General features: G+C 43.8%; 1 protein-coding gene across 1 annotated transcript in view; it reads right to left on the reverse strand.

The window, feature by feature from the left end:
• ZC3H18 (zinc finger CCCH-type containing 18) overlaps positions 1 to 17574 on the reverse strand; it is a 537339-nt gene that overhangs the window by 352812 nt on the left and 166953 nt on the right. Inside the window, exon 5 of the mRNA XM_085638957.1 lies at positions 13303 to 13454. Coding sequence (XP_085495083.1) covers positions 13303 to 13454 — 152 coding nt within the window. The remainder of the gene's footprint in view (positions 1 to 13302; positions 13455 to 17574) is intronic.

Raw genomic sequence — 17574 nt, forward strand, 5'->3', positions numbered from 1 at the left:
CCAATATATGTTTGTGGGCTAGATAACATAGCAAAGATTGCCTCGAAGGCATGCTTAAATGATGCAAAAGCTCTCTTAAAAATGTAGTAGATGTTTCTAAATGACTTTCAACACTACATATTAAATACTGAAATATGGATGGGCTCCATAATTGAATCTCAAAAAAGGCAATGACATGACTCTCAGACCAAAAATTCACATTTATATTAAATCTGTCCAAATGCTTTAGATATTCTTTGGGTTTTACATTTCTTGTTGTGGTTCACCATAATGGGATTCTCTCTCTCTTCCTGTGAGGTCATGAAGCTATGTACATAATAGTTGCATCATCTGCTTTTCTGATTCTTATTGCACTAAGAACAGTAAACTTGATCTTGAGACATTTGTTTTGAACACCAAAGTAAATAGTTTTAATATATAATATAAAGGAATGCATTCCACCTTAAGCTGCACACGGTGTAATGCAAAACAGTGAAACACAGCATAGCTCTCTTGTCCCTCCCTTATGCTGCATTTTGTCAGAAGTAGCCTTCAATATCTGCTGCATTTTGCAGCACTAAAATGTGCACCATTCATTTAAACATTAAGCCACGTTTATTACTTGCCATCAGCTTCCACTCAGGAGGGCAGATATAAATCTAGGATACTTTCACCACTGAGAGTCAATCTTATTGTTGTTAGTGCTCATTCTGAAATCACCCTCTATTTGGATGATGCAACCTAGCAAAGTGTATTAAATAAATCTCTGAATATCCTCTTCCCTCCTTCCCATATTGAACATTGACAGTGCCCCCATTTAAGGCAAGACCAGTTAGAAAACCCCTTTTCTTTACTACAAGGTTGAAAAGCAGCAGAAGTTTAACTTTAAAACCACATTAAATACCCAGTTAAATTTCTGATAGACATTTGTATCATAAATGATTGTAGCCACCGCCTCCTGATGCTTCCATCTCTCTATGGTCTTTGATATGAAAGAATGGGTATGTTGGACTGCAAATGCATCTCGCTGCCTCCTTCTAGCATTGTGCGAGTTAAGTTAGCATCTGCTGCGCCATTTTGTCTTTAGCCGCCATTTTGTACTATGATCGAAAGTACGTTTGTCTCACTAATTGCCTGTCTCAGCGAAAAGCTGCTGCCCAGTTACTTTATCGTATCCAAGGTTGAATCCTAATGCACTAATGATTAGCTTTATTCTGTCTTCACATGCCTTTCCACCATCATAGCCCTGCTCCCAAACTAGAGAGCGTTGAGCTTGAACAAGACAACTTTGAAAATGTGATAACATGTACCTGTCCAGCAGGTGGTAGCTCATCTTGCTGTACCTCCTTTGTTCATCAGTGCCAGAGCTGGAAAATTCCAGCCTGGGCGGGTCTTTAGGGGTGTTGGAAATGCTTATTATGTTTTACTAAGTGTTCTGAAGTCAGTCCCTCGGCAGCTATCTCGTGAGGCTGGTCAGACTGAACTCTGCTGCAGTGCAATACTAATAAATAACTTGGTTGATTCGCTGCTGTTTCATCGACCCTTCATTTCTTGTGGAAGGCTGAGAGGTGGTCGAGAGTGACCCGGTTGACTCAATTCGGGTCAATTCCTTCAGTTGGCGCCAAAACAGGGACCCACTGGGTGGCCCATCATCGCCCGCAAATGAGGGTGGAGGACGGGGCCGCGTCAGATCGGATCAGGGATCCCCACAAGACAGAGCTTAGTTCTCGCAGCTGCCCCGCCTGTCTGATCGGGCGGTGCCTCGACCAGCGGTCATCGCGGCTGCGCCCTGAAAGGCAAATCCCTTGGATCTGACTGTTTGGTCCGAAGAGTCGGCAGTGGAGAATAATTTTGTTCGACCTGTGTGCACCAGGATGAGTTGTTCTTGATTCTTGGTGAACATGGCGCCATTTTGAATAATCAGACCATTATGTGCTTGCTTGAACTTGGTGGGTCTGCGGACCGTTTAGATACAGAATATCTGTGGACACTCTGCCAGGAAACATAATGAATTTGGTTTACTCTTGAAAATTGCCTGGGGCTTGAGCCTGTCTCTTGGTGCAGTCTGAGGACTGGCTCTTGGTTTCCCTTGTTTGATGCGGTCTGAAGACCAACTATTTTTAAAGAAAAAAGAAAAAAAAAGGTATATTTGTGAGTTATTCATCTGGTACGAATAGTGGACGTGTCTTTTATTAAGATGCCTTGTTTGGGTAAATTGTGGTGTTTGGGGTGCCGTTGTTGTTCTGCTGAGGCTCGACTGGAGGAAAGACAACCTGCACCTGCGGAAGGCACCCCGAATTCCGATAAGTATGTTAAGCACGGCATTGGCCCTATTATGTTTAGTACATTGGGGCACAAATATATGAGGGGCAATGCAGAGCTGCAGTGGCCACTAACGGGTACCTTTGATGAACAAAAATTGAATTTCCTGCAGGATAAATTGTTTGCAAAACGAAGTAGGCAGTCTTCAGGTATGGCCAAAGGAAGCTAGGCAAAGGCGCATGAGAGCAGAGAAAGAGGCCCAGAGAGGGAAGATGCAGACAATGACTTGGAAAGCAGTAGCGTATGATAGAGAGAAAATAGAACAAGGTATAGAGTGTGGTGACAGAAAGCTTCGATTGCAATGTGACAAATCTTATGTCGCCCGAGAGGAAGGCGACACATTCGTGAAGGAGCTGTTAGACGCTCCGCAGATTATATACCCTGTTGTTCCGACACCTCAGTCTTCCGCCCCTCCTGCTTCCACCTCTGGTTCTTCTGCTCTCGACCAGTCTGCTTAGGCTACGGCACCTCCTGCTCTTTCTCTAGCTTCACATGCCGCGGATGCAATGACTGCAAGTCTCCCTGCTACGCCTATTGTTTCCGCTATGCTTGCTCTCCATCCCTCACACCCTCAACACAGCCATTAATAACGTTAGTGCCTGCCCCTTCATCTATTGTGTCTTCCTCAAATGTCTCTTCCCCGACATTGCTGAATATTGGTACGCCGGTGTGTGGATCGGACAAAGGGAATTGGGCAGCAGCTCGAGAACGAATGGGGCGGGTGCTGATTCGATCTGATGTGGGGAATGAGCAGAAAAAGATGGTGGCTGATCAGGCCGCACAGTGGGCCCGGAATCCGATTTACAGCGTGGAGGATGTGTGGCGAAAAATTATGAGCCGTTTGTGTAGCATCACGCCCTCAAGCATACGTCGGCCACACTAGTAGGGTTGTGGGAACAGTGTTTCAATAGTGTTGTGCCTCAGAAAATTTATGACATCCGGGACCGTGTGTATGCTGCCGACATGGCTCCTAACAATGTTTTTAGTAATGTTGCCACACTGATTGGTTATCGAGGTAGGGTACAACAGAAAACCGCAACAGTGTCGCAGTTCCAGATGAGGAAAGTACATCTTATTTTTCACCCTGAGATACCGGAGCTGCGTAATCAGCAGAATGTTGTTGTCAAGCAGCGAGTAGAGGCTCAATTTCAAGAACGATGGGCTTATACTCCATGGAAAAGGAGTGAGGTTTTAGCTCTTAAGGGTCAGTTGCCAGACCCTAGAAAAAAATCAGACTGCATATTACAAAGAATTGACGGAGACCGCCTCGTCAACAGTGATGATGTTGGCAGATATTGAGATGGTTTGCGGTTTGTTGGTACCAGTGGATATTTGGACACAGGTGCATACACAGGACCATGTTGTGGATTTGGGTGGCACTTGGGACGAGATCAGGGCATGGGATAAAGAGTGGAAGCCGGGTGAAAAGCCTAGGGCTGAGATACTAGCTTTGCCGAGTAGTATTATCACTTACATGCATTCCCTCATCCCACCTAGACGGGTAGATTGGGACAAGTTAGCAGCATGTCGCCAGAAGAAAGATGAGTATCTGATTTTTTTACTAGGTTTGAAGGTGTGTTTTGGGATTTCAGTTGGCAGGATTTGTCAATGGAGGGAGGTGTCCGATTGTTCGTTAACAGATTTGTTACGAACCTGCTTCCCAAGTTTGTGACTCGGTTACAGGCTTCGACGAGCGCTTGGACTACATCTTCCCCTTCAGTGATATTGAGTATGGCACAGTATTATAAGCATAGGGAAAATGAAGAGAAGGAAAAGGTGGAGAAGAAGAATAAAGAGTTGAAGACGAAGGTGTTGATGCAGCAGGCAGCTAGGGGGAACGTGGCACCAGTCCGGCCCGGCAGTTGCACCGCACTAGTAGAAATAGTGCACCTGTGGGGCCGAACCAGTGTGCGTATTGTAAGAAGGAGGGACATTGGCGAAGTGAGTGCCCAGAATTGTTACAGAAAGTTGCAGCCCCCAGAGGATGGGGTCCTCGCAGACGGGGCCATGGTGGAGGCGTTCGTGATGAGATTCAGGCAGATGAGTCGTCACAGGGTCGCTCTGATCAGAACTATTTTGATGACCCTCGATGAAGACAGTACTATCATGACAATTATGATATGGACGAGGTGACAGGGATGTCTTACAGTTAGGACAGCCAGGGACAGGGTGAGGGACAAGTTCAGATACCTGTAGATCAGCGTGGTCCTTATGTCACAGCGGATTTGCACGGCTCGGATAAAAACTTTGGGTAGATACAGGTGCAATAAATAGTTCAGTTTCTCGTTCGCCGGTCCCCGGGGCAGCTGTCTGGCCAAAATAATGTTTCGGTAGGCTTTTCAGGCATACCGGTCGTGAGCCCCATTTCCAAACCCCTTGCTTTGACTATTGGCCCTTTTATTGTAGATTCGCCATTCTTATTGACAACAAATTGCAGAGAGAATTTAATGTGACTAGATTTGTTGAAAAAGTTGCATGCCACAGATTTTTGCTCTCCAGATGGTGATGATAGGACCAAACGTGGCTAGTACCAAACAGTGTTTTTCCAAAGATGCACCACTCCCTGCTGAATTCTAAGATGTGCCGCCCACATTGTGGGCTGCAGGTGATACAGACGTAGGGTTGTTGCAGATACCTCCAGTCTCTATTAAGGTCAAAGACAATGCTGTGTTGCCTTGAATTCCCCAGTACAAAATACCGCAGGCAGGGGAGCAAGCTCTATTGCAGATTATACAGGATTTGATTAAGTCAGGAGTTGTTGAGGAGACAGCAGCGAATGTGTGTAATAGTCCTATTCTTCCCATTCTCAAGAAGGCACCCTTGGATTCCTCCGATGCTCATCCTGATGTCTATCGTTTTGTGATTGATTTGAGTGAGGTTAATAAAATAGTGGTCCCTCAGTTCCCAGTGGTCCCCGACATCACCGCCCTTCTGACGATGATTCCTTTCACTGCCAAAATCTTTTCTGTGATTGATGTGAAAAACACTTTCTTTAGCATTCCCATTCATCCAGGTAGCAGGCACCTACTTAGATTCGCCCTGCCCTGCAGAAGTTTTCGATTCTGTCGCGCTCCTCAGGGCGAAACTGAAAGTCCTAACATATATAGTCAAGCTTTAAAAAGCCAATTGGAATTCTCTCACACTTGCCCCAGGTAATGTATTACTGCAGTACGTAGATGACCTCTTAATAGCTTCTGACACTGAAAAAGGTTGCAAAGATGCAACGGTCAAATTATTACTACAGTTGGCACAGCATGGACATAAAGTGTCCCTTTCAAAGTTTCAATATTGTCGACAGGAGGTCACCAATTTAGGTCACCTACTGTCGAAGGAGGGAAGGAGACTAACACCTGAACGCATTGGTGCCATTGATAAAATGCCCATCCCTAAGACTCAAAGGGATGTGCGAGCCTTCATCGGCATTACTTTGTACTGTCGACACTGGATTGCTAACTATTCTTTACTAACAAAGCCGTTATTGCAGCTAACCACTAAAGATGTGCATGAACCCTTGCCCTGGACGCCTAAATGTCAACAAGCTTTTGAGCAAATAAAAGTTGCGCTTTGCTCTGCACCTGTGCTTGGGACCCCAGATTATGCTAAGCTGTTCGTGCTGTATGTACACGAGACGGCTGGTTGCGCTCTCTCGGTTTTAACACAGGCCTTTGGAGGTAAGCAGAGGCTGTGTGCTTATTTTTCCTCTATGCTAGATAACGTCGCGAGAGCCCTCCTGAGCTGTCTAAGAGCGGTCGTGGCCCTGGACGTCTCTATCCCACAATCGGCAGGGCTCGTCCATGATACCGATCTCACAGTCATGGTCCCTCATGATGTGGATACACTTTTGAACAAAACAAAGACCTCGCCAGTGCACATCTGACTGGGTATGAGTTGACTCTTTGCACCACACGTCACGATAAAAACATGTGCCACTCTGAACCCAGCCATGTTACTACCCCTCCCTTCTGAAAGTGAGGATAGAGATATATATACACATGATTGTATTTTTTAAACAGAGGAAGAGACGAAAGTACGGATAGACCCGACTGATGTTCCCTGATCGTCACAGGTGGACACCAAATGGTGGGGCGTCGACGCCCACCTGGGCTACACAAAAAACAAAAAAACAAAAAAAAACAGAAAAGAGACTACGATTCCGGACCCGACCACTAGACCGCGGAATAATGCACAGCATAGTGAATCCAGAAAGATTCACGCTGCAAAACTATATGTCAATGGCTCTTGTTTTAAACTACCAGATGACACTTCCACCGCAGCGTACGCTATTACTACGTTGCGTGCTGTAGTTGAGACATCACGTGTTCCTTATCAATCTGCCCAAACCGCAGAACTAGTTGCTCTCCTTCGAGCTTGTGAGTTAAGTGAGGGGCTGACTGTCAATATTTATACTGACAGCCAGTACACCTTTGGGGTTGCCCATAATTTTGGGCAGCTCTGGGTGGAGAGGGGATTCTTGACTTCACATTGGTTAAAGATCCAGAACGGCCCATTGATACACAGGCTCTTGTCAGCTCTGACAGTTCCCAAAAAGTGAGCAATAGTTAAGTGCAGTGCCCACAAGGCAATTACTGATGATGTAGCGAGGGGAAATGCGTTCGCAGATCAGACAGCTAAGGAGACAGCCAGATCTAAGATAAAAAGAAAGTTTGTAGCAGGTACTGCTAGATGGGTACCTGACAATGCGATGTTTGAAGATACATAGGAGAATGTTAAAGAGATTCAAAGCGAAGCAACAATTGAGGAGTTAGCAATATGGCAAGAGAGAACAGGACGTTTAGACGAGGAAGGGTGTTGGACTGATAAGCCAGAGAAGCAGAGATGGATGTTACCAGATGCATCTGTACTCCCTTGTAGAGCTGTTTTTCTGCAATAGAACACCCTTTGGTTGTGGATTACTTGTGCGAGTTGACCACAAATTTGCGTTCTATTCATAAACAGATTCACGAGGCTCTACCGCCAATACCTAAGGGGCCAGGCCGCAATATTCGACCCGGTGATTACATCCTGTTGAGGAACTACCTGAGGAAGGGAAGTTTGGAGCCACGCTGGAAAGGACCCCTGAAGGTCCTCCTCGCCACCCGGACGGTAGTGAAGGTGGACGGCCGGAAGCATTGGATACATTCGTCCTACTGCCGGAGAATCCCACTACCTCTCCCCTACGACCAGTGGGTCGTCGACAGAGTAGGGGACCACGAAACAGAGAAGGTGCCACGCTTTGTCCCTTTTTTGGATGCTCTACTGACATAAAGGGGAGAACGACTGTGTTTTGAATGAGGCGATTCCCCCAGAAAAAAGGGCTTCCCAGGATTCTCCTCCATCTGGCCCGGAGGAGTTCGAGTCTCAGTCCCTTGGCCTCTCTGAATTGAAGATACTTTTTCGTGACGACACAGTGCCCGGAGTGACTAGGTACAATTTATGCCCCCGACGGAGGGACAGTGCACCAAAGGAAAAGTCAGATTAGTAGGGATGAACTGCATGGATGGAGAATAGGGTGCATGTACCCTGCCTGCGGTACCTACGATAGATCAGGGAAAGGGAGATTGGTGCATTGTCCGAGACACTGGACAGGATAAGTTGAGGGTGTCTTTCCAGGAGGGAGGGTGCCCTATCCGGAGCAACTTTGATTTCTTCAGAAAGGGCTGCGAGCGCAGCTCCACCGAGAAGTGTTCAATAGCACCACCATAGATAAACAATAGGAGTCTGCCAACGAGGCTCTGACGGACGCTGGGTTTTGTTCCTTTCTTCTTTGTTTTACCATGGTTGGCTCCATTGTGTGACCTTTCCTCTGGTAGTCTGATAAAAAAAAAGTACCCATTTGGCAGCCCCATTATGGACGAAGCAGCCCCACGTTTTAAGAAAAGTGGTCCTGGTTGGTCTAGCTGGTCTACTAAAAGCAAGATAGTCTTTGTAGTAATTGTGCTGGTCTTTTTAATAACTGCATTCAGAATTATGTGGTTTCTTGAAGAGAAATATCCTGTGCATTCTTTGATTGGTACTACTCCTGATCCCCCTGAGCAAGTATTTGTCACTTTGGCCCCTCTGAAGAAGAGGCACAGACAAACGTACGTTGACAATGTTTTCTTACAGATGCTCCACCAGGCTCACCATACCTCTAATGTTATAGACTGCTGGGTTTGCGGCTTGCTCCCTTCTGTGATGCATACAAATGATTAATTGATGTCCCTATCCTTCTCTTATTTAGGGAGAGAGCTGTGAGGCATGGTTTCAACTGTTTACCATGGTGTATATCCATTTTCATGCTGATGCAATGAACATAACGTATGCCGATTATGAGACTATGTTAGAATATATCAGTGTACCCCAGGGGTTTACTCCAGGAGAACAAGGGGCCCCTGATACTTTGCAACCAGATGTCTGTTTGAATGAAATGATAGATTTTCAAGATTTTAATGTCACTGAATACTTCAGGTCCTTTCAGATGCGTACTATTACTCAGGACAAAGCAATGCCAGTGCCAATAGTTAACACAACAGCTAGTTTCTGTGTCCAAGGTTTTGGGAGTGTTAAAGTGGGAGGGAGTATTTGCAATTATACTTATGACTTGAGCACGACCAATAGTCCCCCTTTACTTCCACCCCATAATGTGTATTTTGTATGTGGGTCCCAGGCTTATATATGGCTTCCCAGGGGGGTGGTCTGGTATATGTTATGTCTCTTTCCTCCTGCCCCCAGTATACATAGCACCGTCCAGTTATCACAGAGACCATCGTTTGAGGCGTAGGAGCGTATACGTGTCCCGAGTTAGAAGGGTTATCAACACAGAAGACATAGATCAGAGAGACTCTACTCTGCAGCAGTTTACTGATGCCATAAAGCGTATTCTGCCCTTCTGGGGTCCTATGTCCAACAGCCTTAACATTTGCCGAATTACAAGGGTCGTGGAGGGAGTTATTAACACCGCGGCAGGAATACTGAACAACATTACAGCTGAGCTTCAGGCTACGAGACTTGTTGCTCTTCAAAACCGGATGATTTTAGACGTCATCCTTGCTGATTGGGGTGATGCCTGTTGCGTCATCGGTAGTAGCTGCTGTGTGTATATACCGGACCATGCTCCGAATGTCTATGCAGCAATACAGAAGTTGTACTGAGTTGCATCCGATATTCACCAAAAGAATGGCACCTGGTCACTTTCTGGTTGGTTCTGGGCTTTGATAGCATCCTGGGGTAGGAAAATACTCCTTTTCATAGAAGCCATTGCGGGTGTCATTTTCACTTGTTGCCTGTGTATTAATTGTCTCCCTGCCTGCTGTACATATTGTGTTAGCAAGTTAACACCTGCAACCAAGGCCTAGGGCATAATACTAAGCCCTCAGCTATGATGATGCAAGCTGTCCATGATTTAATGAATATTGATGAGGGTGTTTTCGCATATTAGCAGTATGTGTATTGCCCTGCATTAATGATTTTCTTATTATGTTAGTAGTGATAAGTATCTTAGAGCATAGACAAAATTGTTAGCAAATGCTAAAAGGAGGGTCTGTTGGACTGCAAATGCATCTAGCTGCCTCCTTCTAGCATTGTGCGAGTTAAGTTAGCATTTGCTTCGCCATTTTGTCTTCAGCCGCCATTTTGTACTATGATCGAAAGTAGGTTTCTGTCTCACTAATTGCCTGGCTCAGCGAAAAGCTGCTGCCCAGTTACTTCTTTTTTATTGTATCCAAGGTTGAATCCTAATGCACTAATTAATAGCTTATTCTGTATTCACATGCCTTTCCACCATCGTAGCCATGCTCCCACACTAGAGAGCGTTGAGCTTGAACAAGACAACCTTGAAAATGTGATAACATTACCCGTTCTCCAGGTGATAGCTCATCCTTCTGTACCTCCTTTGTTCATCAATGCCCGAGCTGGAAAATTCCAGCCTGGGCGGGTCTTTAGGGGTGTTAGAAATGCATATTATGTTTTACCAAGTGTTCTGAAGTCAGTCCCTCGGCAGATATCTTGTGAGGCTGGTCAGACTGGACTCCACTGCAGGGCAATACTAATAAATAACTTGGTTTACATTCTCTACCGTTTCATCGACTCTTCATTTCTTGTGTAAGGCTGAGAGATGGTCGCGAGTGACCCAATTCTGGTCACTTCCTTCAAGTAGAAGCGATAAAGTTTTAAAATTGTCCACTTTTCAAAGATCTCAGGTGGAATGCAGCTTCATCTCATCAAGAGCGGAGCTCCATTTTGAGTTTACTCCACTTGTTCATTTGCCATCCTGGTCACAAATTGAGACCCATACCAGAGTTTTCAAGACAAGCCATTGTTCCAACTGTCCGTGGAGCCCTTCACAATGATTCAGCACAAAGGCTCACAACAGTTAACTCTGTAGATTCTGCAAATGCGATATTTCAATATTTGGATGTTTTTGAGGCAGTTTTAATTGTGCCTCTATGCAACCTTGTATTTTCTTCATCTGTTATCCTGTATTAGTTATTCTGGAGACTGAATCTTCATTAGAATCTACGGCTTTAATGTTGGCTTTCAGTTCTTTAGCTATTTTGAACTTTTACACATAAAATGTTTTTATGCCATCTCATAAATGTTTAAAATGCTGTGCTGTTTTGTTAAGTTTGATTCCTCATGTCTAAAGGGAGGCTTTTTATTCTATTATCAATGTATTGACCCCCATCACTTCAAGAAGTGATGTCTTTCTATGTGAACAACAGATAAAAAAATTATTGGGTGACGAGAGTTTAATGTGCGATCCCTGCATCTAAATCAATGATTTGACAAAACGTCCACATTTGTTTTACTGTTATCAATTTATATACAGCTTGTTTTACCAATTTATAAACCGAAAGTGAACACAGCAGCCCCCAGTTTGAAATCAGCATAGATAGATTGTGACCTTTAATTAATCAGGTGTCATCCGTGGGATAATTTATCTTCCAAACCAGATGGAGCGTTTCCTAAAGTTAATACTTTGACAGAGACCAAGAATCTTTTTACTTAATGAACATTTGGCATTAAAGTGCTGTGGTCATTAAAAATGTGGAGCGGCATGTTCTATGTTAAATGATATCACAAATTGGGGGTCAAAAGCCCTCTTCCTTGTGCAGTGGCGGGTGATAATTTCCCACCACCAGTTTGCTATTCGACACACAAATAATGTGTTGAAGATATCCTTTATGGTGGCAACAGCACAGTTAGACCCATAGTTTGTTACAGATCCTTCATACTTCAAAACCTTTAATTAAACGTTTTGCCTACAAAAAGTATGGTTCTCAGGACTCATCCTTATTTTGGTCTGAAAGTGCTGTGGGAGTGACATTCATACAAGAACCATAAACTGTTTTAATATAGCTTATTCCTACACCACACTGCATCACTGCATACAATTACAGAGTATTAAACTCCACACAAGGGGTGGGTGGTGTTAGGTTGAAGGCATAGTTTGCCTTCAGAGTTTGTGTAACAGTCCACAAAGTTATGATTATATTGGGATTTACAAACTCCTCTAAAGTCCTTCCCATCCTGAAAGATGTCAGTTACTCCAGTAAACGTCCCATGTAACCGTTTTTAACTCTCGCTTAGGTAGCACTTATGCTGCCTCTTCAAGACATGCTGTATTCAGGAATGGACTTGAAGCTCCGCCCACTTTCCAGCCATCTTTTTAATTGGCTCCTATCACTGTCCTTTGTAAATGGTGGCTTTTCATTGGTCAATAGGCTTAGTAGTCCCTCCTTAGAACTGCATTTTCTCTTCTTGTAACCTCCCATGAGGACACCCACTGTTAAATGCATTGTTAATCAGTATGGTTGAAATTACAGACCTGGAGCACTATTTTGTTAAATTGTCTTTCTCAGGCCTGCTGTTGCGCACACACACTCCTGCAACGTCCCCCCCCCCATGTAACCAGCGTGGTACGCCTCAGATGATACAATGACGGCGAGTCTGTTGTTGTTTGCAGTTTGGCCGCGTGTTTTTTTTCTATTTATTAACTGTTGTTATATTGACAGCACCCGCAATTTAGCTTTTAACATCTTAAGTTAAAGCGCGGGTGTAATGATTGCTTCAAAAGTAAAGGAATAGAAAAAAAATGTGCTTGCCCGCCATTTTTTCCTATTTGTTTACTTATGTTAGAATCAAGGCACCCGCGCTTTAGCTTTAAACATCTTAAGCTAAAGTGCAGGTGCCGCAATTGCTTTAAAAGTAAAGAAATAGAAAAATGTTTTCTTCCATTTCTTTTGAAGCAATCGCGGCATCCCCGCTTTAGCTTAAGATGTGTAAAGCTAAGGAGCGAGAGCCGCGATCCATTTGCAATGCAATAGCTCTCGCATTACTGGAAGTTTGAGCTACTGGCGTTGCATTAATATTAGCAAAACCAACAGCTTAAACTTTCAGTAATGCAAGACCGATTACATTGCAAATGCTTGTTTCAGGATGGGAAGGGGAACAGAAAACCCCCACCTTTGTGGGGGGTAGTAGGGTATTGTGTTTTTTCCACTGAGAAAATGTTTTGGACTCCCAGGACCCTCTAGGAAAAAAAAAAAGAATAGAAAACCAGCACTGGCAAAGCCAATATGTCTGGATTTTATGTGCCAAAAAATACAACACTAGTATAATAAAGCAAGACACACAAGAGAAAGCTAACAGGAGCTAACAAAGAGGGCTACAGTTGTAAAATAGTTCCTTATGCATTTCAAAGCAACTAAAGTTGTAAGCCAATGAATAAAAGAGATTGGTAAAAGACAGACGAAGTTTGAACCAAACCCCACTCTACATATATAGTTAACTATAGGTAAGTTTGACAGTGGTGCCGTCAAAACTCAATACTAAAAAATGTGCACTTGCACATAGGGCAGCATGTCATCAATGCAGAGTTGCACCCAGCCTATAAATAAGCAATGAGGAATTTGTGGATTCACATGACATGTTTGACGGAACAGGCATGTTCAAAATAAATTATTAATATGACCATATAAACAACTTTTCTTAGAAAAGCAAATTTAAAGATCAATGTTTTACCCTTGATCTCTTGCAGTGATGCGATAATTCCATTCCCTGAAAACATCATTTTCCTTGTCAAACTCACGATCATCTTCTCCTATGGTTACCGTAAGCCTCTTTTCCTCAAAATCCGGCTCTTGTTCTTTTCGAAGTAAGGCCTTTTTTAAAACCTGAAGACACAAGGTACAGGAACCATATAAGAGAGCTTACCACTGAACATAGCCAAGTTTCATTTATTAGTTAGTGTTTGATTAGGCCATGGTGAAATTTAAATTACATTGGCATAATTTGCATAATTTCAGTAATTCCCCAAAGCACGTGTGATGTGAAATTCTCCAAATTACACCACTTCATGTAATTCTGCATCATTCGTGGTAAAAATGTACAGCGAATGCATAGGAACAACAGAACACAAATGTGTGGTTTGCTGTTTAAATGCGCCCTCACACCAGAAATTGACATGAGGGTGAATTTTGCATTAAAATGTAGCATGAAATAACAGATTTGCATCCCACCTAAAAATATGTAATTTGACGAAATTTTGCCAAAAGTTTCTATTATTACACAAAAGCAAATTATCTGAGTTTTGTACACGCCTACGTTTGACCTCAGAGCATTGGTGTTTTAAACAGTAACAGTTTAATGGGCCAGTTCTTTCACAAAACATCCCTGCCTAATGCCACACAAACAGCATCTTCTGGCCTAAAAGGACAAAGCTGTCAGATGCTTTTAAAGAAGTAGGTGAAAAAAAAACCACACATGGCCTCACTATGAAAATTCAAGAAGCTCTTGCACATACTTGTTCTTGGGTAAAATCAACTCTGTCTGACCAGGGGAGTTCAGTCTCTAAAATTGCGTCTTACACAATGCCAGAATATTGCAAAACAAGCAGCCACATTCACATTAAACATACAATTGGCTCCTTAACATGGTTAGGGTTTTCATCCATCAGTTTTGTATCATTTAGACTTGGAGATACATTTCTAATTGTAGCGATTCAAGCCACAAGCTCTTCTTTTCAAATGTATTAAATTCATCCCAAGTGGACAGTATATTACAGTGCCATTTAGCATCTCACATGATAACATATGCTCAACTTTCTACTTAATTTTCGCACACGGCCTGCTCCTGGTAAACACTGCCTTTAGTTCTCTATGCCTCATTTAATAAGTTAATTCTTTTTTAGGTATTTCAGTCTGAAACATTTTCTAACGTTGATCTGTTTTTTGCTGAACACAGTTTGCACCTTCTCTTGGACAATAGATGTCTAAATATACAAACTTTTACTAGGATTCACGATTTGGAATCAGGTATTGAAACATGTTGTCAAAATGCACATATCCATGCAAAACTGGTGTGAGATATGTGATAAAGAATAAGCAACAACATTCGAAATAAGCATTGGAAATGTCAATAGGTCTGGCATTAATGGAATGTTATGTGGTAATGTGAAGTATTACAAGTAAATAGCATAGAACCGGGTATGTATTTGTGTCCAAGCATGGAAAGGTAGAATAATATTGGTGTAGGCTAAAAGGTCAAGTGACCGGCAAAATGTTGAACCGGACCTAAAAGACTATGTAGGTCAATGACTTCCCTGCTCTCATCTGTGCTGCTGCCAGAGAAAAAGAACATACATTATCTAGTTATTTAGGACACTTTAATAGCATTCCAATGTCATGTGTGGGGCCCTGGAATTTCACGCTTATGCAGCTGGATAAATAAAACAAAAAAAACATGATCACAGCTGCGCAGGGGACAAGTACTTTCTTTGTGGAAGCACACACCTTCTGCCCCAAACAAAACATGTAATCCTGGATCCTAACATGTGGCCAAAGCCTCTCATGTAATTGCCTGGCGACAGCTGCGCTGTCAAGGAAGAACATATAAACATGAATCCTGCCAAAGGAAGTTTGCAAGGCTTTTTTCTTAACCAAAAGTAAATAATATATAAGGTTAGAAGAAGTTTGGCCATATAGTCTTTCAGAATACACTTCAACCGAAAAAAGTTTCCTCTACGGGACTATTCTGTTAAGAAGAACAAGTTACTTATCTTCGGTAACACCTTATCTGGTAGAGACTCTATCTTGCTGCAGATTCCTTACCATAGAATATTTTCCAGGTGTCAGGCTGTAACTGGAAATTTTTGGTGAGCAGTAACCCTGTGCGTGTGGTGTCACTTGGCTCTGCATGGCGTCCTCTACGCCGAATGTGGCGTGTACGATGCCCATATAGGCGCCACCACAGAGGGCTAATGTCAGTTTCTTTTTACGACTTTCGGTACCAGAAACGCGATGACATGGAGAACACTGACCAATGGTGCTTTTTAAGTTAGGGCCCTTAAAAGGGAAACAACTTAACTCTGAAATCTGTTGGCAGAGCGGGGAGGATGGGTGGGTCAGTAAGGAATCTGCAGATAAGGTCTCTACCAGATACACTGTTACCAAAGGTAAGTAACTTCTTTTGTAGGAGACTTCTAGCTGCAGATTCCTCACCTTAAAACAGATATCCAAGCAATACCTCCCCGGAGGTGGAGGCTGCGATATGTCCTGTAGGACCGAACGGGCAAAGTGGCCATGACGACAGACATGACTGTCCAGGCAGTTTTCCGTAAACCACGCCACAAACTTGCTCCAATGGCAGACGTATTCCCTCTGATGAAGAGATGCCTGGATGGCAAGTTAACATTGCAGACTTCGGGCAGAAGGTCGAAAGCTGTCAACTGTCACCGCTCAATATCAACGCATGAAGGCGAAGCGTTTGGAGGTTTGGGTGAAGAACCCTGCCGACTGCAGTGACAAAAGATCTTCCCGAAGAGGTAACTTGATCAGAGGAGCTGTGATCCTGATTAACAGCTCAGGATACCAGACTCCCCATGCCCAATCCGGAGCCAAAAGAATGACATGGGCATAGTCGTTCCGGAATTTTTTGAGAACTTTGGGCAGGAATGGTATTGGTAGAAAGGCATAAAGGACGCCGGAGTTCCACACGACATGAAAAGCATCTCCAATAAAGAGCAGCTTTGGAAACGGCAGCACACAAAGCTATTGCCATTACGCATTCGACAGAGGCGAGCAGATCCAACTAAAGCTCTCCCACTCTTGGAAGAGACATTGTGCCACCTCCTGATGGAGACACCATTCGTGATCTGCTAAGTATGGACAGCAGAGCTCATCTGCTCTGGCATTCAGAACTCTGCCAAGTGTTGAATCACTAGGGATATGCCCTGGTGTTGAGGCCAAGTCAGGAGGCATAAAGCGGCTTGACAAAGGGTCCACTACCCAACACCGCCCTGTTTGTAGCAATACCACATGCAGGTGGTGTTGTCCATGAACACCTGTACCAGTCTTTTCCCTGATTGAAGGAGGAAAGGCGTTCGATGTCAATTGGATTGTCGAAGCTCCAGTAAATGTGATGCCTGGATTCCGCCAGAGACCAGAGTCATGTGATCTCCACCTTTCCCATATACCCACCCAGCCCAGGAGTGATGCATCTGTCACTACAGTCAGCTCTGGTTGCGGAAAGGAGAGGGGTCTGCCACTGACCAAATCACAGTTCATTAGTCACTCATGCAGGTCTTTAGCATTTTCATCTGAGATCTGGACCATTTTGGAGATAATCCCCTGATGCCGCCCACAGAAATGAAATGGTTACTTACCAGTAGGAGTAGTTTTACAGCTTGAAGAGTTTTCTGAATTCACATGCTGTGCATTATTCCACCATCTAGTGTTTGGGTCTGGAATTGTCTTAGTTTTCTTTTTTCTTGTTTTGGTCGCCGTCGACCAACATTTGGTGCCAGGTACGTCCCCTGAGTGACGACAGACTGTATCCTGGAGGTCGACGTGCGTGGTGGCCATCTTTGGATTCTTTTTTCTGTTTTCCTTTGGTTTGTAATCCTTGAGATGGTTTTAATAAACACTGATGTGGTCTTTTAGTTCCACAGCTGTTTGTTGTCCTTGTAGGGGAAGGCTGGGTGGGTCGCATATGAATCCAGAAAACTCTTCGAGCTGCAAAAGTACTCCTACTGGTAAGTAACCATTTCGTTTTGCACCGTGAATCCTTTTCTGGATTCACATGCTATGCATTAGATTATGTAGCGGTTTCTCCAGTCTTGGGGAAGCTGTGGTGAAAGGAAGATTTTGCAAACAGGTGTTGGAGCACCCTCTGTCCAATTTAAGCTTCCTTATTCATCTGTATGTCCACACAGTAATGCTTTGTGAAGGTGTGTGGTGATGCCCATGTTGCTGCCACCCATCAATAGGTACATTGGCCATAAATGCTAGCGTAGCT

This window comes from Triturus cristatus, chromosome 12, assembly GCF_964204655.1.
Source record: "Triturus cristatus chromosome 12, aTriCri1.1, whole genome shotgun sequence".
NCBI lineage: Eukaryota > Metazoa > Chordata > Amphibia > Caudata > Salamandridae > Triturus > Triturus cristatus.